Here is a 22242-nt window from a genome sequence, read left to right as displayed (position 1 = left end):
GATTAGAATTCCAACATAAATACTGAAATAAATCAGGCTCCCAGTTAAAGACAGATATGAGAATTATTATGTTTACATATTCAATGCTTCATCAACAGTAAACATCCTTCCTTTGAAGAATTTATTCTAGGCATTCTTTTAAAGTACTAGTTACAAATAAAATGTATTATGATATTTAAATGTCTGAAAATCAGAACTGATGTTTTTGATTCGGTGAAAAACTAAAAAATAAACTCCAAATGAAGTGTTCTGTATATTAAGTTAAAACAAAGTATTTCCTTTAGGATACTATTATCAAATTACACTGATATTTAAAAGAAAATCGTATTCTGTTGATCTTTTTGATGTGGTTTTCTAAGAGTTGTTCTGGTTCATAAGAATTCTGATTGGTTGTTTAAAATTTTGAGGCCCCAGAGGATAGGAAAACTTGCAAATACTTTAACTGATGCCACAACCACATGAACAAAAAAAAAAAACAAACCAAAAAAGACTATGTGTATGTGTCTATTGACACATATTTTTTGTGCAGATTGCAACACATAAAAAGGGACTATTAATAAATCTGCATACTCCCATTTTCTCTTCAAGGGATGATTTAATTGCTTTCTAATTCCAATTATGGCATGACCTGTAAAGAATAATTGTCATGTCCACTTGATCACATTTACTCACAGTTTATTAGAAAACAGGAAAAAAATAATACTTCATACAGGACATTTTATAGATGGAAACAGTTTACGGAAGCATCTTTATCAGATTATGGAGAAGAAAATTTGGACTATATTCTAATTAAAGAGGAGAACGTGTCCCTGTTTCTTGGATTTGGTTTGAGTGCTTACTCTGTGTCTTTACATACTTATAAAAAATGGTTCCAGGGAGGAATGGCTGTACCATTCTTGATAAACTGAAATTCAGGAACTGTCGTCATTCCTATAGTGAACCATCACACTCATTTATATCAGTAAGTGTTGCCATTGATTAAATAAGACTATATTTCTTCCCCTAAATTTGAGAAATACATAAGAATCCATGGTACAAATGGGCAGCTTTAGTGCTGTTCTCAATGCTGTCTAGCTTGCAACTCAGGCTGTGTGGTTAATACGAGCAATCTTAAGTTAAAGTCAGCAAAAAGAATACAGTTTCATAAGAACCTTGCATACAAACCTGTAAGATGAAGCATTTTCGTGATCTAGGACTGTATTAGTTGCTAAAATCCCTCTTGCTGAATCAATTACAAATGTTGCATTTTCATTACCAGATAAAACTGAGTATTCAGTTTCTCCATTCAGCCCACTGTCAAGGTCAGTTGCAAATATCTGTTTGGGAGCAAAACTGAGGCTTAATTCAAAATGGCAGAATGCGGCTTCAGAAAGAAAAACCTTATACTACAGTTTCTGGTTACTTTCCTTTCGACTGCACAGGTTTAAGCAAATAATCACATTGGTCCCCAACATGAGTGTCATGTGAGGTCACAAAATCTGCTCATGAATTGCAATAGGATGCACATGAATTCCTTCCCTGAGTAATTTGAAATTCAGCTACATAAAGCACTAGGGCTGAATGTAATCATTTCACACTGCTTATATTACTATAAGGTTGCTGTTAGAATGCTGTCTCTGTTTAGTGCATAAAAATGCACATTTTCAGGGGTGTGTGACTGGCCCTTAAAGTATTACTGCTATACAGACAGACAAAGGATAACATAATTAAATTATTAAGTTTTCAGAGCTTTCATGGAATAATTCATTAATTACTTTTTAAAATAAAAACCAGGAAATGCAAAAAGGGCAGAGGCAGGCTGTAAAACCAACAGAATAAATAACATTCGACATCAGTGAACAGGTTTCTCAAAGACTCCTCTGACTCTTTGAAGAGTCATCCTTGTATTTTTCTGGTTGCTGAACCAGCATTATAATGAGCAATGAGGCAACCAGTCAGACTGAATAAAGGAAACATAATAGAATGTATTCTGTCATAAAATTTTGACTACACATCTGGGTTGACTGCCTTTTGATTTTTCTCCATTCCTGGACATATGTTTCTCTAAATACAATGTCCATCAGTTTCTGATCACTTTGCCCTGGAGGCATTTGTAGCTTTCCATTTATTTATTCTCTAGAGGAGGAATATCTTTAGTACCTGACATGACCCTCACTGTGACCTGACTTGCAATGCAAGAACATGTACTGAGGAAATTATGCGTTCTTCTAGTCCAACTGATGTCTTCTTTTGCTCTAACACAGCCAGCTGGAAACACTTTCAGAGAATGGATCCATTCAGAGGAAGAAGTGTTTGCACATTTAAATTGAGACAAGCTGCTCTTTAGGCATCAGATTTTAAATTGAACACTTGGGTTTGTGTACTAGTCTGATGAGTTGAAAGTATTCTTTTTATTGCTATAGCCCTTTCAGTAGATGCATTAATGCAAGAACCAGCCTATATTGTAACCAGAACCACAGCTTTGAATGGTATTTTTGAACTACTTGAAGACAGAAACAGAAAAATAAAAAAATAAAATAAAAAAAAGAATTTGAAGTCCAGCTGCACAACTATTAAGAATACAGAGAATTCTCTTTCAACTAAACAATCCTGAAAGAAAGATTTGAAATGTGTTCTAGAAAAAAATCGTTGAATATTTTAGATGTGCAAGCAAAGTAGTAGCAACACCAAGAACCCCACTCCCAGTTTTTAAGTTACAGTGGTCCAGAAGAGACCTAGCAGGACTGTAGTCATGAACAGATCAACTGAACTTCTTAACTACAGCACTGGGCTTGGGAAGATATATTTCTACTTACCTGTATGATGTCTGTTTTAGGACTTTGGCCTTCCCATACTGATGCTTTGTAATAGCTTTGCTCAAATTTAGGTGCATTGTCATTCACATCTTGAATCAAAATTGTCACTCCACAGAGTGCTGAATTCAAGCTATTTTCAGCCAAAACTGAAAGATGTATTTTATTCTTAGCTTCATAATCAAGAGACTTTGGCTTGTTTACTGTGATTGCACCTGGTTTATTAAAATAAAAATAAAATAAAAAAATAAAGATCGGGCTTATGTAGTCAGGAAGAAACACCCACAAATGGAGTTATGAAATCTCTAATGTTTGTGATCTCCTTCACTGAACACGACAGAACTGCGGCAAGCTTCCCACCATGTCTTTCCTCTACCTAACATCACCCCCTGCGTGCTGGGGGGACAGCTGAGTTTTCACTGATCAACCACCACACTGGAAATGTCCTAAAACAAAGCAGATTTACTCGTAGAGGGATAGTGAAGAAGAATCTGGCTGCATGCCACATCCTCCTTGACATGTGACAATGAGCCAGCTGTGTCTGAAGAGACTCTTGGCCCTCATCTGAGAGTGGCTACATCTAGTTCTCCATCTGTATCCAAGTCAGGCAATAGCTGTATCAATTTCTGTATCTGATTGACATACAGGTAAAACACTGACTCCTTCCAATGCAGCAAGTACAACCCACCCCCCACAGTTGTTATCCTATCAAAAAGAATCAGTGAAAATTATTGAGACTACAAGCACAACTAGACATCTCCACATTCAACCTGAAATGCCTTTGGAAATCTGTGGTCATTGTTTCAGTGTTCTAGGTAATATAGTAATATACTCAAAATTCTTCATTACATCTAAAGATCAGACACAGTTCATTAGCATCTTATTTTCATTAGATTTCAAATTCAGATTTGCATGGATTTTTCAGTAATGATGCCATAAATATCTAATATCCCGAACTTGTGATAGCATAAGAACCTAATCTACTGTTTCTCCAAGCTAGTGCTTCTTAGTTTTTATTTTCTAAGATAAGCAGCAATGATTGACTACTCTTTATGTATCTGTCCAGTATTCAAGAATTGCGTCTTGAGCATAAAGATTTCAAAGCTGGCAGGTGGTCCCTCTTCAGCACAACACTTAAAAATTATCACATTCTCTATACAGAAGAAGCAAAATAGACAGTGTCAGAAGGAAAACACTTCCCGATGACACAGAATAACTGAAAGACTCTAGTGTTAGTGTGGAGCAAATAATCACGTTTGAGGTACACCACCTAGAAGGAACAAGTGAAAGAACCAGAGTTGCTCATTCTAGAGAAGGGCACACAAAGAAGAAACAGGGTAATAGTTTTCAAATATGTAAAGACTAGCTTTTTTGTCTTTGTCTTACGTCTATTATTACTACATTAAGAAGTAATAATTTTAAATTGTTTCAACACACATTCAAATAAATATGAATAAAAACTTTCCAACTTTCAAGACCTTTACAGACTATTGAGAAGGTTTGCAGAATCACTATCACTGGAGGTTTTTAAGAAGATGACGGACAAACTTCTGTCTATTCAGGCACAGCTGATTCCCTTTCTGTGTCAGATGACAGATAAGTTCGTGTCTTTGGGTCATTGTCTACATACTTTATATGATTCTACAGTACAATAAATCCCCGAGAATAGGAGAAAGTCTTCTCCAAAATGGGGTTAATTAACAGCAGTGCTTGAAAAGACTAGCAGAGCACACCTTTGGCTGTTTAGAATACCTAAGATAGAAAGGGCATTGATATAGCTGAAAATACTTCTGCTGTAGAAACAATGGGTAGAGAGTTACTGGTGCCAAAATTAATGCTGAGGTAAGAACTGCTCTTAAGAAGTCCTGAAAGGCAACACTTCAATTAATGTTTTCTAAGAAACAGAAGACAGGTTTCAGAAGAGAGGAAACAGAAGTAACCAGAATCGCTCGACTATCTCGAAAGAAGACTTTTGACATCCACTGCTATAGAAATTCCACGATGGTTTGCAAAGACAGTGCTTGTGAGACTCTTAAAAACATCATGTAATCATTTTTCAGACTGGATTGATAAAAAAGAGGAAAATCTCATTTGATTTTTTTTTTCTTTTTTTCTTTTGGAGGTGATATCAGAGAAGAATCACTTTCTTGGGCATAAACTTGCCTGGCTCTAAGATGTTCTCTAAGATTAATCTTTCTAGCTTTATTTCAGTGAAATAAGAAGGACTTGGAAATCAAGTGTATGCACTTTAAGTGCCCCTCATCTGGAAAAAACAAAATTATTTTAACTGTCCATCAGCATCAAACATGATAACTTTACAGGAGTACACCACTTGATGCCCGGAGACCTCAGAATAACCCAGGAACTCAGGGAGAAAGCCATTTGTTAAGCATAGAACCTATTTAGACCACTTCTGAAGGAAACTGCTTACACTGTCTATGCCATCCCAGAAAGACTCCAGCTATTGAGAAGGCAAACTCTTTTGCTGCAGATGTTTAGGAGCTGAGAGGCAACCAGAGTAGCTATGCTTTCTTACACGCCTTAGATGAGAGCACGGAAATGCACAAGGGGAATGCGCCGCTCTCCTGCAATGAGAAGTTCCTGACTGAAGAGTAGGTGAAAGCAGACCTGCTGCAGAACACAAATAAATTGACAAAAAATAAACAAACATGACTTTCAGACTTGTCAAGGTTTGCCTGAAACAAAGAGCATTAAACTCAGGAAGGGTCTAATACTTCCTACATTAGCAGTATTTTGAAGGATTATGTTTATTGAGTTTTTGGGCAACTTTATGATGAGAAATAAGATGAAGTCTCAGATTGGATCACAAAGCAGTAATTTCTCAACTCCAAACACCTGGTGATCATTAGTTAATCAGAATTGAGTGTTTTAAACAGGTACACTGGTGTTCAACTACTTTCCACATCACATTTACAATAGTGCAGGCCTCTCCACACCCCTGGTTTTACTAACGATTTATTCGTTGTAACAGGAGTGTTCTTGTGGTAGGAACTTGCTATATTTTAGAGACCACAGACTTTAAGCTACACACATAGACTTGAAAAAAATATGTATTTATGAAAATGTACCTGTAGTGGGGTGTATGGAGAATATGCTTTCCTTGTCACTGAAGATGCTGTATTTTATGTTTTCTCCTGTAAATTTGTGTTCATAAGCTTCTACAGTTAGAAGTGATGTACCTATGGAAGCAATAAGGCATTTTCATCATGTCCACTTTGGAAGGTTTTATTCTAATTTTATATTACTGTGATTAATAGCAGATGCACAGACAAACTCCTATATACTAGGCCAGGTGCTTATCCATGAATTAAAATAGTAGACAGTAAGAACAACTCCTCCATGACTTTCACTGCGTTACAACTTCATAGGCAAGGCCCCGTTTATCCCTCCTTGCTCAGCCAATTACTCACCTGATCACAACTTCATCACCTGCCTAAAAAAGCTGTAACTTTTCCTAATTGCAAACTCCAATGTACCAATGGAATTACCTCTTACCTGAAGTCATATGTACTCCTTTTATTCCAGTTATGCTGTCTTTGGTCATTTAAATCTCACCTTTTCATGAATTCTTTTAAGGAAAATAGCCCTTTTTTTGTGCATCATAGGGAATGCATGTTACCCCTGAATCACCATAAAGAGTTTATTTTTCCTTCATTTATCTGAATTCAATTTGGATTTTTCAACAATATTTTAGATGAAATATTCTTAAAAATTTTAATTCGTCATCTTCTGACAGAGAGAATGAAAAGATGAAACTACATGCATGGCTATGTGTCAATTCAAGCAGAATCCAAATTCAATGAAAAGAGCGATGATTTAATACAGAATACAGGAGACATGAAATAAATATCCTGTTTGAAACAGGATTAGAGGAAAAATGTGAAACAGAACACATTATCCTGCTCAGAATCATCATGTTTAACAAAAATGTAGCAAGTTTAAAATGCATTATCAATATTTCCAAAAGAATATTCTTCTCAAGTGAGTTATGAAATTGTTTAGTATATATGGTAATTGATTTTAATGGATTTTAATTATGTAATTTAATTGTAATTGATTCCATGCAACTGTGATGGAATGAGGTTACTGTGCAACCTGAACTCTTCCAAAGATCTTTACAGAAAGCTAGCTATTTTATTACATTGCAAAGGGCATTCTGTTCATGCTTAGTGTCCTGGATGTTGGAGGAAAGGACTTTAGCGTAAAAATGAGAGGAAGTGTTCCTCTTAAAACTATCTGCTACCTTTTTTATTTTAGCATTGTTACTTATTAATTTTTAAAACCAGGAAATTTTGGTTTAAGTGGTTTGTCATTTGCTCCTAAAATCTGACTGTCAAAAGCCAAAAAATGCTGATTTTGACAGAGATATTTTTCTGTACTAGTCATTATATTTACTAGAAAAGTTCTGGAAGTAAGATCCAACTGTCCAATAAGTAAAGACTGATACGAATGCTACACTGTTTTTTTTTAGGAACTAAAACAGGGGGCTGTAGGTTGAATTTTCATTGCTGGGCAACTCTGATTTACTACAGAAGCCTGCACGGGCAATCATTCGTAGCATCCTCAGAGCAGAGTTAAAGATAAGAAAAATATTCAAGGTCCAAAGAACATCACTATTTGTCTTCTAATACTGTCAGCAGACTTTTTGTTTGTTTGTTCGCATGTTTAAGAAGAAAAACTACCAAAAGTAAAGGAAGCAGCAGCACTTGTACTTGAATCCCTCTTTTTCAGGGGTCAATGACTTTTTGCTCTGGGTCCTCAAATCCTAATCCTTTAAGTTTCATACTTTCATATTTTCATGGATTGTTTTCAAAATTGTTTACAACTTCTTTTTGGGAGAAAACGAATTACTTGTTTCTGATATCTTTCACAGAAAATGACTCCTTCAAACAACACATTTTTACAGTTCATTGTCAAAGAAAATGACCAAACTCAGGTCTGTCGTGACACCAGCAGGCCCTATACAGGTAAATAGCAAAAGACAAGGACCCATCCACTGGAGCTTGCAATTTCAAGTACATGTGATTCAAACACTGCTTCAAGCAAAGGTCATAACATGCAACACATAAACTGGAGAAAATTAAGAGGAAGGTAGCTTTCTGGCTGCAAAGCACACAGAAACGGCATGATGAGGATGAGATCAGCACTGAAGCTAGTGAGAAAGGAGAGAGAACAGGATCAAAGCAGAAAGCAGTCAGATTGGCTTGAAACGCTATGCAATCAATTTATGGGTTAGCTAAGAATATTAAAGGAAGTGAAGAGGGATTTAAAATGTTTGTATTTAGGGTTTTTTTTTCAATACATTCATTCAGACAACACGATAGCATTTGGAAATATCTCAAATGCTTTAAATAGCCAACATATCAACCTTTACATTATGCCTACTGACTTGAAACTGAAGTATGGTAGCATGGAAAGTTTTTGCCTAACTGGCCAAATAGACTCAAAAACTTTTGTTGTACTCTGGGTTTGAACACAACATATACACCAGAAATGGGCTACTGTATAATCCATATCGTTTTTTATCTTCTCTATTCTGTATTCATCATAGTAGTCTCTTTTCCCCTCCTTTGTCATCTAACCCTGGTTCATCCTTGCCATTATTTCTTGAGATGTTAATTGCTAATGAAAGAAAAAGCTAACTGAGCATAAAGAGTAAGAGATGACTTACAGAATAAGAGGTGACATATTTTATATCTATTAAGAAAAAAAAAAAAAAGGAAAAGAAGTCAACAAGTTTTACTGGTGAATCCGTCTCCAGTGAAGTGCTATGCAAACAACCATTCAAGTGAAATCTTGGTGAATAATAACAGTCGCTTACCCTCCCAAGACTGCAGTGACTTGATTATTTATTGACCGGCTTCTAAGTGCCTGTTGTAATGCAGTTCATAATATTTAAAGGCATTAAATATTTAATATTAAACAAAAAGTAGAAGAATGGGGTTTTCTGAAGGTCATTAAACCTGGAGGTCAAACACTTAAAGAAAATCTGACCACAAGGACCAATTCCTGAGGCACTCACCCAATTGACGAGTTTAGACTAAATTAAAACTAAGGACCCTTGGCTTTGGCTTTCGTCGTTTATACTATTCAGATTTTTTTATTCTTTTAAAAATAAACTTAGAGTTTTCCCACTCTATTAGTTAAGGCAGAAATAAAATTAGGAGGAAAAGCCACATTTATTAATACCAGTTCTACAAATAATCAGTATGTAATGTAAATCTCCCCTGGACTGAATACACTGGTACCATTCATACTTGTAAGGGTCCCAGGATCACATATATCCTGTAAGCTAACTTCTACGAGAGTTTTAATTATAATCATGCTTTTTTAACACTGAAATGTAAAATATTTGATATTTACTTATGCTTATATAAATAAGTAAATACTACAAACAGAGCCAAAACAGTATTAGTATTTGGTAAAATCTCTCATACTCTTAAAAGAATTTGATCTTAGCAAGTAGACTTTTATTAAATATACAAACTAAAATTTTGGGATGAAACCCTCCTATTTACCTTGAAGCTTTGCTAAATTTCCTTTAATCAAAACAACTTAAATCGAGTCTTATTTATGTTTTTTATAGATTGAATGGGAGAACAATCTGACTATGGCATTCTGTTACCTCAGTTCCTTGGGGCGTTTCCATGATTTCAGGCTGGATTGTCTAGCCTGACCTGTGAATATATCTACACTTAGGAAAATTTAGGATCAGATTAGCTTGTCTATTGCTCTAAAGTTCTCAATTTTATTTTCTTTCTTTAAAGTGATACTTGTTCCCTAACAAAATCTATCTTCCCGCTTATTTTTTCTTACCTAGAAAGAAATTTTAATGCAGGATTAATGCAGGTTAAGCCCATCTCTCCTGAAAAGACTGAAACCGCGGGGCCTTGACCTTACTGCCCCAGAAAGCCTGATAAACAGTTTCTCATGACATTTTCTGAAAGTACAAGACTGCTGCAGCAAGGGAGAGACAAAATTTGAGAGCCCAGGGCTCACCGCTGGAAACACCCTGATGTCTCTACTTTCCGGACACCTAGGATGGACGGCCCCCATACATGACCACAACTGACTCTCAATGGGTAGATCAATGAAAAGACAGAAAACAAGAGATTAACACACATTGCTGTGACATCCAAACTGTATTTCTGGAAGCAGCAATTCCTCCAGGGCAGACTCTCCTTTGCAATGGGACACACAATTAATTGCTGTACAGTGCTGAGGAGTAAAACAGGGTTTGGAGGCCTTGGGGTATCTGTCACTCATTCACAGAAAAATTCAATTTTAGGGTGTCCAAAACGACTTATAAATCCTGGTCAAATTCAAGGAATAAAAAGTATTTTTTAAATGTCAGGACAAATGTGTTTAGGAATTTTTTTTCATTTGTAATAGAAGCAATAAATGAAGCACTGGTTTAAAAAAAAAATTAAATAACATCTTATCCCATAGGTTCTGTACATAGAGTTCTCAGGATGGAGTGAAAGGGAAATGCTCCTCTGCCCAAGGAGACTTGAATCTACACCTTTCATATTTCAGAAGAGTGTTTTAACCACCAGGCTACGGCATGTTCCACTCTTTCCTGTTGGAAACCTTCCACTTTTTCCAAAATCCCACATGTTTTTTGACAGTGAGAGCACTAGAAGGATGCTCTAACCCGGGCATTTGACCACTTATCACAGCTTTTTAAAAATAGCCTGAAAAAAAATATTTCATCTATGGTTTAAAAAAAAAAAGTCACTTAAAATTTTTTTTTTTACCTTATTGCCTATTTTCGATCTGTTAACTGAAACATCAGTAATACTCACAGCATTATCATTACCTTAAAATGCACTGCTGAAAATTTGGCTCGTAGTTCCAAACAGGCATAGAGGAAGGAATGGCTGAGTAATCACAGCAGTAATTACTGCAACAGCCATCTTCACCCTTCTTCTCTATTCTGTTCATAATTATCCAAGAATATCAGTTGTTTTTCCAAAATTATTAACACATCTATTTTTTACCAATTCTTAATCAAATATATAGGCTGTTACTCAAGATCCAAGAATTCACTAGTCTCACAATACCCTTAGGATATAAAGGAATATTGCTTTCATTTTACTGAGGGAAATTTGAACTATAAAGAGGATAAATGACTTGTTCAAGGTGAACCTCATGAGGCAGTGTTTGAATCACGAATATAGTCCAGGTCAGATCTCTAAATATGTCCGGTCAATTGTACAGTGGGATCTGTGGCCAGAAAAATGGGATAGGCACTCCCTTTTGTCCCTCATTAGGATGAGCCCAATCCCTGGAAGCAGGAAAAGGTACTTACCATATCTAATTGGCAGGAGGCACAACTACTAATATTCTCTGAATGATAAAAAGTAGAGCAGTAATTGTCCTCATCATACGGAACAAAAATAAATAAATCTGTAAGAACTTTGTGACTGAAGCTGGTTTGTCTACAGGTAGCATTCAAGAGCCCAGGCTCTACCTGGAGATACACTGTAGAAGCTTGTCTGAATGACAAAGTACCACAGCCTCTGAACTTCTCTCCCCTTCACCCCACCCTACCCCCCATTCTCCTTCTGGAAAGTCAAAAGCTTCAGTAAGGCTTTAGAATATCTCTGAAAGCTGCTAAAGTTCATGAACGGTTTTGCAAAAACAAGAAACGTCATGTTTCAACTGGTACACACCACTCATCTCATACGAGCTTATGTGCATTGACAAGTGAAATGATGAGTAAACGCTATCCACTCATCATTAAAGTCATTTTGCTAAAAGAGCTAACCGACTGATGCTCAGGGCTTCCCAGGCTGAGGGATGGAAACACCACCTTTGACAAGGGAGCTTTCTGTTTAATGTGAGCAGCACTGTTGTACAAGGGCACCACACTCAAGACCAAGACAATGCCTCCGACTTACAGACCATGCTTCTTTTTCATGCTGGTATACTGGAAAAGGGCAGATGGGTATTTTCTACATCCAAATTACCACTTTCCTGCCACTGCACGAGCAAAAAGTTTCCCTATACTATCCATTACAATTACCATTCCAAAAGGAAGGGAGACTGGCAACTGCAAGAACACAAATTGGGATTTGATGCCCACCTGCTGCACTGTTCTCAGGCACGCTTGCTTCATACAGGCTATGGCTGAATGAAATCTCCTCCTCTTCTTCTTCTGTAAAGATAATGACCATAGCTGTGGCTGTTCGAGGTGAGATACCTTGATCTGAAGCCGTCACTAGCAGCTGGGTACTGAAGTCCTTGGAAGCCAAGGGCTCCTGTAGAATGATGTCACCTGTCTTCGCGTCGATCTGAAATACAGTTTCCGCTATCATCAGTCTAAAAACAACAGCTCCGTTTGATCCCAGATCCATGTCCTCTGCTCTCACAGTGGCTACTGTCTCATTCACATGGGTTTCAGAAGGGACAAAGGCCCTGATAGGATTCTGCAAAAAAACAGGATCATTATCATTGACATCGTCAACGTGCACCACAACACTGACAGTGGTGCTTCTTGGCAAATGGGTGCTACAGTCACTTGCCACAGCCCTAAATGTATACTGGGATTTGGTCTCCCGGTCCAGTGCCTTTGTAGTAACTATAGACCCCGTTACACTGTCAATAGCAAATGCTCCGAAGGTGTCATCAATGAGGGAGTACATAACTTCGCCATTTAGGCCATCATCTTTGTCAGAAGCAAAGAGGTCCAGGATGGCTGAGCCTTCTTCTAGGTCTTCTCTCACAGAGATTTGATACTTGGTCTTTGCAAATATCGGGTTGTGGTCATTTTCATCCAAGACCGTCAGATACAGCTGTGCAGTGGAGCTTCTTGAGGGACTGCCTAGGTCACGGCACTCAATTACAAGAGTGAAATTGCTGATGTCTTCTCTGTCTAAGCTACGAGTGACCAGCAGTTTTCCTGAAGTGTTATTTAATGTGAAGTATTCGCCAACATTTCCACCTTTCAAACACATAAAAAATAAAATGATCACAAACAATTGCTTTTGAAAAAAGAATCTCTTGTGAATACCGCTATGTTAATTGCAATAACATGATCCAATGGCTCGTACAGCTGGTGTGCTCATGTGTCTCTCACATATTTTATTCCTCTTATACGAATTAAAACCTGCATTTCATTTAAATCAGTGGGTGGCAATGACAGTAAATACAGAATGTCATATCAATTTACAGAGTGGCTATTTTGCCAGATGCATGTCTTTTTTCCCAAAGCGGCACACCTTATAAAATCTCCTGCAGCTATGCTGCTGCATAAAGTGACCTCTTCCCAACCTTAGTTACAAACTCCAGAAACCTATAAAGCATTGCTGACAATTGTAATTACTTGCTTCTTATTCTCTTCTACAAACCTGTCTCTTGGATGTGAATAGTTGTGCAAGGTCTTGATTTGGGGGACATGGAAGGGGAAGGTAAATATGAAGCAGTTGGCAGAAAAGTCAGCTTTTTTAGTAACAGTGAATTGCATACATACTTTATAACATGCAGAAAGACCAAAGGTAATTAAATTAAAGATCATAAAAGATCATGAAATAAAAATCAAGAAAACATAAAGGAATTCATAACTGTATCTTCAAAGAAAAATTTGTTGGCTGTTACCATGGTAGCTATCTGCCCATATTTGAGCTATTGCTGAGAGCCACAAACCAAAGCAAGCACAGCAAACTTGTATTTGTGCAAAGATATTACAGGAGGCTTTGAACAGCTGTGGAGCTTACATTGGCATAGTGGACACAGGGAGAGTTTGGCAATATGAAAACCAAGTATGACGTTACTAATTGCTGGGTGAAAGAAGCTCTCATGAAATGAAATTAAATAAATAAAATCAAATACATAAAATTAGATTAATTCTTGTACTTATTTGCAAGGGTATATTTACATTCAGAACTTCTACAACTGTAACAAAAGGGACAAAATTATGCCTTCATGATTAATGCCTCCTTCCAGCATTTGTAGTTTTTTGTTTTTCTTTTCTGTACTATTTCAAATCCAGAAAGCTGACTGAAAGTATGCCTGGAAAGTCCTTATTAATGCTGACAAAGGGGTGAAAGACCTTTTTTTTTTTCTTTCCCCCACATGAAAGAAGTATGTGGACAAGATGGGAGCAAGGGAGGCCTGGTAAATTCAAGACTAGTCTAAAGTGTGGACATTCCTGTTTATATACTTTCTGATTTATACTAACAAAAATGATGGAGTGTAACTTACCAATTATTTTGTATCTTAGAACTCCATTATTTCCAGCATCCATATCTACAGCCCGGGCAATGTAAACGACAGAAGGCTGTTGGTTCTCTGAAATATGGATCTCAGAGGTGGGAAGAAGAAACATGGGAGAGTGATCGTTTTCGTCCAGCACTGTGCAGATAACTGTCACCGTGCTTGACAGCGATGGGGTTCCACTGTCTCGAACCAAGACTAAGATTAATAAAAAGAAAGTGAATTTTATACAATTTTATATGTTGTGGGTGCAACAATAGATGTTCCTTAATAGCAGAATAGGAGAGTTATTTGTGCCATGCAAAAAGCATATGCTATTCTGTACCTGAAAATCTTACCACTTCCATCTTATTCAGACAGCATGAAAAAAAGGTAACACAATAGCAACACCACACCTATTCTCAATTCACATTTTACAGGCACTCACAGATATTTCACACTGTTACCTTTAATCCTGAAAACCTCCTGGGTTTCCCTGTCCAGTGATGCAGTTGTTAGGAGTACTCCACTGTCCGGGTTCATCTTGAATTTCTCGTAACCAGTTCCTGGTAAGATTTCATATCGAAGCAAGGAATTCAGTCCTTAAAAGCAGAGTGGAAATCTTAGTAAAACACAGGCACTCTCCTCACATTCAGGTCTACAGATTTGTCTCTTTCTTCTCCCCCTCCCTGGGAAATGGGTTATGGATGAATTTATTATTTTTAATGCAGTGAGCAACTGCTTCTTCATCAGCATAAAAGATCCAAATCTAAAATTTGGATCTTCAAAATCCTTGTCCAGATGCTGCTTTGTGCCTAGGTTTTCCAGCCACTCAAAGTGACCCCAGCAACATTTCCAGGCACTCAGAGCATGTCTCCAAACAAGCTGACATATCAACATGGTACAAGAAAGCTTCAACTTAGACCGTGGAATCCAAGCGTTTGTCTTCTGATCTCCCCAAGGTAGTGAATTTCTCAACAGGATGTCAGGCAGAGTACTGGGCTACTCTGGTTCTCCACTTAACTTCACTCAGAGCCAATGCAACTATCTCTGTACAGTACCAGACTGAATAGTATAAACATTCAGAGAAAACACCCAGTTCTTGGCATGTCCACCATTTCTAAATGTTCATAACAGCGAGCAGGCAGATGCCTAAGTCCTTGTCAGGGCTCGCAGGGTAGTCATCTCCTAGTTGTCTTCAAGAGAAGAGGCAATTTGGTGGGCATTCCCACAGCACATCTGAGGCCTTTTAGACTGTTCCCTCTTGTAGACAGTCTCTGAAATGATACTGCTTGGTTTTATAAAGTCGTGCAGGATTTCCAGAAGGGAAGGTTAAAGTGTTTCCTTCCCTCCAAGTTTTTCTGAATGCCAATTCCATTCATTTCCTTATCAGGCTTACCATTTGTATATAGTAGAGGGATATTAACCTTCCTGTCTTTCTCTAGAAAATAGGCTAAAACTGTACAGGCTTTTAAAACCCTTTCTTTCAAAGTTGCCCACCTGAGTTGAACAAGAACCGTGACTCCACGTTCTTACATATTATGCTTCTAAAATAATTTCTTTCGTATTTCTTCTAGTTTCAACATCCTCCTGTGGAAAGTATGTCATCTCCATCACGCTTACATTATTAACTTTAATGAGTTTAATCCTACATTATACTTGAAGGACTTGTACTATTGTGCTTTTGCTTTTTTTTTTTCTTTCAAATTTTTGTAAGTTTCATTCAATCATTCTGTGTTTTTCCTACCAACAATCAGTCTTTTAGTAGGTTAGGGACAGTTGGTGCACCTGGAAAACTACAGCACTCCTAGTCATAGGAAAACTGCTATTCAGAGTCAAACACTGCCTGCCTGTTCTCATCTGCTGCAGTCGAAAACAGGACAATCTGCACTGGAGTTGATGGAGAAACACCAGTGTGAGAGAAGAAACAGAGCCTACAGTGTTTAACATCCATGACTTCTTTTGTTTGCCTTTGAATAGCTTTGCTAAATAGTTGACAACACTACTGAAATTTGATTAAGAGAATTATTACTGTAAATGCATTTGCTCCTAAAGTCAAGGGAGGGACATATTCACACAATACACAGCAGAAAGAAAAATGAGTTGCAGAAATCCTTTCAGCTTTCCAGAAGAAGAGAAAAATCACAGCAGTAAGGACAATCAAGGAGAATGTCTTCAAAGTTTAAGGTTACCAACACACACTATCTAGTCTGCCCGTATTAGATACCATTCAACTACATTTAAAAAGATAATCATAGCTCTGCCTGCATTTATCTATCCTTATTCACCAATGCTACAGATGGAAAAAAAGACACATGAGACTGCAGGACTGATACTAACTATTAGCCTTTGGTCTCCTGCAACTGAACTGCTTCAACCCAGTGCCTTCACTGGCAGATTTCACAATGGACATTATTTACAGACAGTGCTGGAAAAACATACAGGTGCCATCCAAGTTGACTATTCACATACTGTTGAAATGAAAGCTTTTAATCCTCAGAGGGCACAGATATGTGACACCTTCATTACACTTATTTACCCAGTATCTACTGCTTCCTTTCTCATATCCATCTGCTAGGAGCGTACACGTAGGAGAAAGGTAGGAGGCAGTAGGAGAAAGCTGCATGCCCTGCCCAAGAGAAGAGCGTGATGACTCTACACAGTCACATACCACGGCACAGCAGCTGACACATTTGCACCTGATCCAACCTGTTGATTAATTATTCAGTAGTGCTAGTCACATTTTGGGGGCAGACAGGGAAAAGCTTCAGCCCCTTTTCCTGTTCCCCTGCCACAGCACAGGCAGCCCCTGTGCTTCCACAGCTTCTCAGAAGCAGCAGCTGTGGCATTACACTGTGGATATGTCTAGTGCCAACACCAGCAAAGAAGCAATGGTAACAAATGTTCCCCCTGCCCTAAATCTAGGCTTAAGTCTCATCTTTATAATACTAGTGTTGTTAAGACCATGGTAATCCATGAATATGAGCAAGACAGTGAATGGCAGTGAGCCCTGACTCATAACTGAGTCAGTGGTCCCTTATTAACCTTCTGAGATTTTTCTCCTAAGGCTCCAGACATAACTACTGAACCACAGAGGTACACATCTGCTTAAAAGCAGACCTTGACAAATGTTAGTTCAGTTCATTCAGAGCTTCTGCAAAGACATATCTCAAGGCAAACCCCTGACCTATCTTAAATACGCTGTGGGTATCTTTCCTACGTGTTGTATGCTTTCTCACATCCACATGATAAGATATCCACATGGATATCCACGTGAAAGAAAATCATTACAAGCAAAAATTTTAGTAGTGATTTCCAAATTAAAAATAAAAAATCTTTTGAACTGGAACAAGCTTAAAGCTTCGGTCAAACACAAAGAAGGTGATGGCTGCTTGTTCTCCCTCTTCCCTTCACAGGGAATGAAGTAAAAGACAAGTAAAACAAAAGCTTGATGATGGCTGATATTGTTAGTAAAAATGATTCCTCCCTGTGGTAAGTCAGGGAAAATATGAAGTAAAAAAAAAAAAAAAAAGTCTGTGATGGGAGAAAAGTCCTCCACTGAGACTATGCAAATATTACTGGGATGTGAACCGCAATTTAAAGAGCAAATAAAAATAAAGAAAAAAATGTGATGTAGAAAATAAAGGACAACATGAAAGGAGCTGTCTTATTCAAAACTTATGTTCCAAAAATGTAGGAAGAGTAGCATTATATTTATATGACTCCTATATACATCCTATTTTCTTACATTATGAGCATCACTTCAGTATTTGTTTGGAACAATGCTGTTACATGCACATGACAGAGGCCAAATCAGGCAAATGTGAGAAAAAGACCCAACAGAAGGACTGTGGTTACTGGAAAATGTACTTTAAAAAAAAAAAAAAAAAAAATCAGGAAAGAACCATCAGCCACAACAGTGCTCCAGCTCAAAATGTCTGCACAGGCAGGCGCACACTGTGCCACCCAGTACACTTGGAATGCCCTTCCTCTCCACCCTGCCAAGCCACCCCACTCCCTCCTCCTAACAGCTCCCAAAATTTCCCTTCTGCTGTATTTCCCACAAGATGTGCATTAAATAAATATAAGGGATGGAGAAAGGAGGGAGAGGAATTCAAGCAAATTCCCACTTCTTTTCTCTGCTATCTTGTAGATTCTTACTTCATATACTGTCTTTTCTTTTTTATAGTGTGATCCACAAAAGAAAGAAAATACTTGGAAGAGTGAGGTACAGAAGTAGACTGTAATGCTGCTCAGCTGTCGTGAAGGTTTTCATAAACAGGGCTATCCACACAGTTCTAAATACTTTACAAGCTTGTGAGGAAATGTCTCTTCCATACAGCACCTCTATTGAGCTCACATCAGCCTTTTGTAATCAATACGTGCTTTACATTGAAACAACAGATCTTACTGAATACAGAAAATTATTTTGCTAACAAGATCTATCGTTTTATCTATTTTTTGGATAGCACCACTTTAAACAATTCTAAAGATGTGCAGAAAGTGCACCCAAAGTGAAAAGAAAGTCATTCACAAAGTTGAGACGAACTTTGGGCCAATTGCAGCAGTATTGTAATATTTAATTCTCTTTCCAGATTTTATTTTTACCACAGGCTCTGTGTAACTGCTTCATGTTACACTAACTGTATGCACTGTGCGTGGTCTCTCCAGCACACAGACTACCTGTAACATCGTATGCATGTCAAAAGAGCAGGTAGTGGAAGAATTGGAGGGAATTTCTTCGTTACTTAGCAAAGACTCTCTCACGTTTAGTCCTTACCTGTGCTTCAAAGAGCATGTGAACCACTCCTTCTTACTCATCCATTCTGTGTATGTTTGAAAAGCAATGTAGTAACATTCTTAATGTACGTAAAATCCTATTTGTAATCCAGAGCAGATTCCACAATCCCTTCACAGCTCAACAAACTGGAAAATCTTGGATGACAGTGCCCCTCTCTGGTCAGAAAAGATTAGTGCATATTTGCCGGTTCTGTTACAAGACCAGGACCGCTGTCTAGTGTATTGTTTTAAAGCTATTCAAAACGCTTTGATTAAGAGGAAAAAAAGTTCAAATATTAACTTTACTTGAGTTGAAAATTGTTTGCTGATTTAGAACCAGAGCACACTGGCTATCTTCACCTGAAAGCTTCAGTACACTGAGCTACTCTGCATCATGCAAGCGCACATTTTAGATTTAATACACCAATCACAGCTGAAGCTACACCAGTGTGCAAATCAGAATACCTCCAAGACCTTGAATAAAGGTTGAGGGTCTGAACCAAAAGCTGTGTTTTGAAACTCAAAACTCATACGTGACCTTGGGAAAAAGCACAACAGCTGTACATGCAAGCACAGCAGGCAGCACGATTTATCAGTCTACTACGGTCCACAATGAAATTAATAGCAAAAGGACAGAAATTACCTGCATCTCTGTCCACAGCTTCCACCTTTAGCACAAACTCCCCTGGATCTTGGTTTTCACGAATGGCAGTCTCATAAAGTTGCTTCAGAAACATTGGGGCTTCATCATTCACATCAAGAACAACGATGGTTAGAACCTGTGTGGCGAAGAGAGCTGGGCTGCCGTCATCGAGAGCCATGAGTGTCAAATTATAGCAGTTCTGAATCTCACGGTCTAGAAGCTGGGCTGTAGTTAAGAGTCCTATTATAAAGAAAGAAGGTATTAAAAAAGTATTCTTGTCCAGGTTAGGATCCTCGTTCCAGCACTCACAGCTTCAATGTAGTATCACCATGCGTGCTGTGCCACAGTTGCAAGGCTTCCAGACTTCGGAGTCAGTCATTATCTGTGACTCCCTTTAGAGTGCTAATTGGCACAGAAATACTCATTTTGACATGAAGGGAAACTGGGATTCATGGAATATTCAAGTGAAGTTCAGAGATTCCTTTCTATTTAAATTTGGATTTAACTTGTGAACTTTATTTAACTTAAGTATTTTTCTTCTTTTGCACCTAAGTTATGCAATTAGGCGCTCTACAAATCAGTGTCACATATGGATTCAAAATCAGAATAAGAACCAGATAATATTGCAACTATTAGGGTCAGATTTGTATTTGTGTGCAGATGGCATAAGAGTTACAGAACTCTTTCAGGAACCAGAGAATTTCAGAGGGCTGAAGAATGAAATTCATCAGCACTTTGAGCCTCCACTGAACATATTCCATCCACAGTGTGACACACATTCCTTGATCTTGACTTTGCCTTTCCTTACGTGTACATACAGCAACATACCACGCTTTAAGTATGCATCATGCAAAATCAGAACAAAGTATTTCACTGCACACACTTTTTTCCCACACTCCTTAATACGCTATTGGAAGGTGCTCCAGTACATTTACATAACACAGGAATAGTGTCATGCAGAAATTTTTGAGCTGAGTCTCACTGAGCTTGCCTACTGCACGTAGTGCTGCCGTGCTCATGCGGTGCTCTGCCCAAGGTAATCACCCCTGAGGACAATAAGTCACCTGGGTAGAGTACCATAGTAATGTGGTATTTCAGTGTTGCATTGTACGCACTCCTGAATATTACTGTGAGAAGCACAGTACAAGAAACTCCAGAGAACAGAAGTTGCAGTACCTGTAATTTTATCCAATATAAATGCTTTGTTTTCATTGCCTGAAAGAATGTGATATGTAACTTGTCCATTTCTTCCCTCATCAGGATCCTTTGCAATTATACGGTGCACAAGGAAGCCCACCTCCACATCCTCCATGACATAGGAAAGAGGTGAAGACGTAAAACTGGGACTGTTGTCATTGATATCCAGAATAACGATTTTTGCAGCCAGGGAATCAAGCCTGCGATCAGTGAGATTTATTGCCTGGTCTGCCGCAGACACTGTGAGGACCACAGAGCGAGTAATCTCCCTGTCTAGTGGAAAAGCTGTGGTCAAGGTGCCATGCGAAGGGTGAATAAGAAATGGGTTTTTACTCATGTTACTCATTTCTAGGGAATACTGTATTTTGCTGTTCAGAAAACCGCCATCTCCATCTTTTGCATTGAATGTGTAAACCAGAGTGCCAACAGGTACATTTTCCTCTATGCCAATCACTACAAAGTGATCTTGAAAATACGGAGAATGATCATTCTGATCTTCTACATCAATACTTAGGAAGACAGTGTTATTCTGTTGAGGATTATTATTATAATCCTTTATGATAACTTGCAAAAGGAAGTGCGAAGCTGTTTCATAGTCAAGTTCCTTGGAAAGAAAAAGGTCTCCAGTCAAGCTATCTATTTCAAAATGTACATCATCATCTTCTTTAGCGATGCTGAAATGCAGTTTCCTGTTAGTTGTTAGATGATTTTCAGGCCACTTCAGGAAATTCAACACTTGCGCAGGTTTACAATTTTCAGGTATGACAAAGTGTTTGAAATCTTGAGAGAAGACAGATCTCCCATTGGGAAGTGGGATTACCTGCAACAAAAGCACAAAGACCAAAATATTTTCACATTGTTATTATGAATAGTGTAATGAAATTTGTTTCCTTTAATTGAAAGTTTAATCATTTATTATTTGTGAGTATATTTATCCTAAGTGTGCCTCAAAGCCAGAAACGAAACTCAACATGAACCATAAGAGTTCAAAATAGTCCTTGGCCAGTCATTCCCTAACTTTATCTTTCATTCCCACATTAAAAGAAGGGACAAGACTGTCTCTCACCCTCTGAATCACAAGGGTCCAAAGACAGATGACCTGATTACTGCTATCTCTGCCCCTACTCTGAAGCACTTCAACTGTCTTTCTACATAGGACAGCACCACAGGGACAGACGTGACAAAGAAAGCACTGTACGTTATGCTGTTTGCCAAACACAAACAGATAGCCAGGTTTTTTGAGGGTTGTTTATGTCATTACAGGGTTTCATTCATTAGGGATTGCTGCAGTGTTCCAAGTTAATGCTTTAAAATGAAAGAATCTCTTCAACTGTGGGAACTGCATTTGCCTTGTCTTGACTGAAGCTTTTTTTTTCCACAAGCAATCCAAAACTAACAATCTTTTGGGTAACATGAAAATAGCAGTCTCAGTGACATTCAGCCTCTGATAAAAGAGCGCACAGGCAGCCTGGACAAAGCAGCCCCACTGTGGCTCGATGAACAGCAGGTGCCTGGCTGTGGAAAGAGCACACGCCAGCAGTGTGTTTCACACTCCCATGCAGAGCAGCCCTGTACAAACCAGCACAAAGGAATAAGCTATCCTTATACTGGATT

At 38.1% G+C, this 22242-nt stretch overlaps 1 protein-coding gene across 1 annotated transcript in view; it reads right to left on the bottom strand.

The window, feature by feature from the left end:
* The window catches only part of DCHS2 (dachsous cadherin-related 2), a 124762-nt gene that overhangs the window by 12452 nt on the left and 90068 nt on the right, over positions 1-22242 (bottom strand). Inside the window, exons 10-17 of the mRNA XM_054203145.1 lie at positions 20608-21448; positions 19432-19671; positions 14477-14611; positions 14019-14228; positions 11902-12759; positions 5882-5992; positions 2796-3007; positions 1165-1316 (exon numbers count right to left, since the gene is read on the bottom strand). Of these exons, the coding sequence (XP_054059120.1) occupies positions 1165-1316; positions 2796-3007; positions 5882-5992; positions 11902-12759; positions 14019-14228; positions 14477-14611; positions 19432-19671; positions 20608-21448 (2759 nt within the window). The remainder of the gene's footprint in view (positions 1-1164; positions 1317-2795; positions 3008-5881; positions 5993-11901; positions 12760-14018; positions 14229-14476; positions 14612-19431; positions 19672-20607; positions 21449-22242) is intronic.

Source organism: Rissa tridactyla, chromosome 5 (assembly GCF_028500815.1).
Source record: "Rissa tridactyla isolate bRisTri1 chromosome 5, bRisTri1.patW.cur.20221130, whole genome shotgun sequence".
In the NCBI taxonomy this organism is placed as follows: Eukaryota; Metazoa; Chordata; class Aves; order Charadriiformes; family Laridae; genus Rissa; species Rissa tridactyla.
This window is presented reverse-complemented; position numbering and strand designations above follow the sequence as displayed.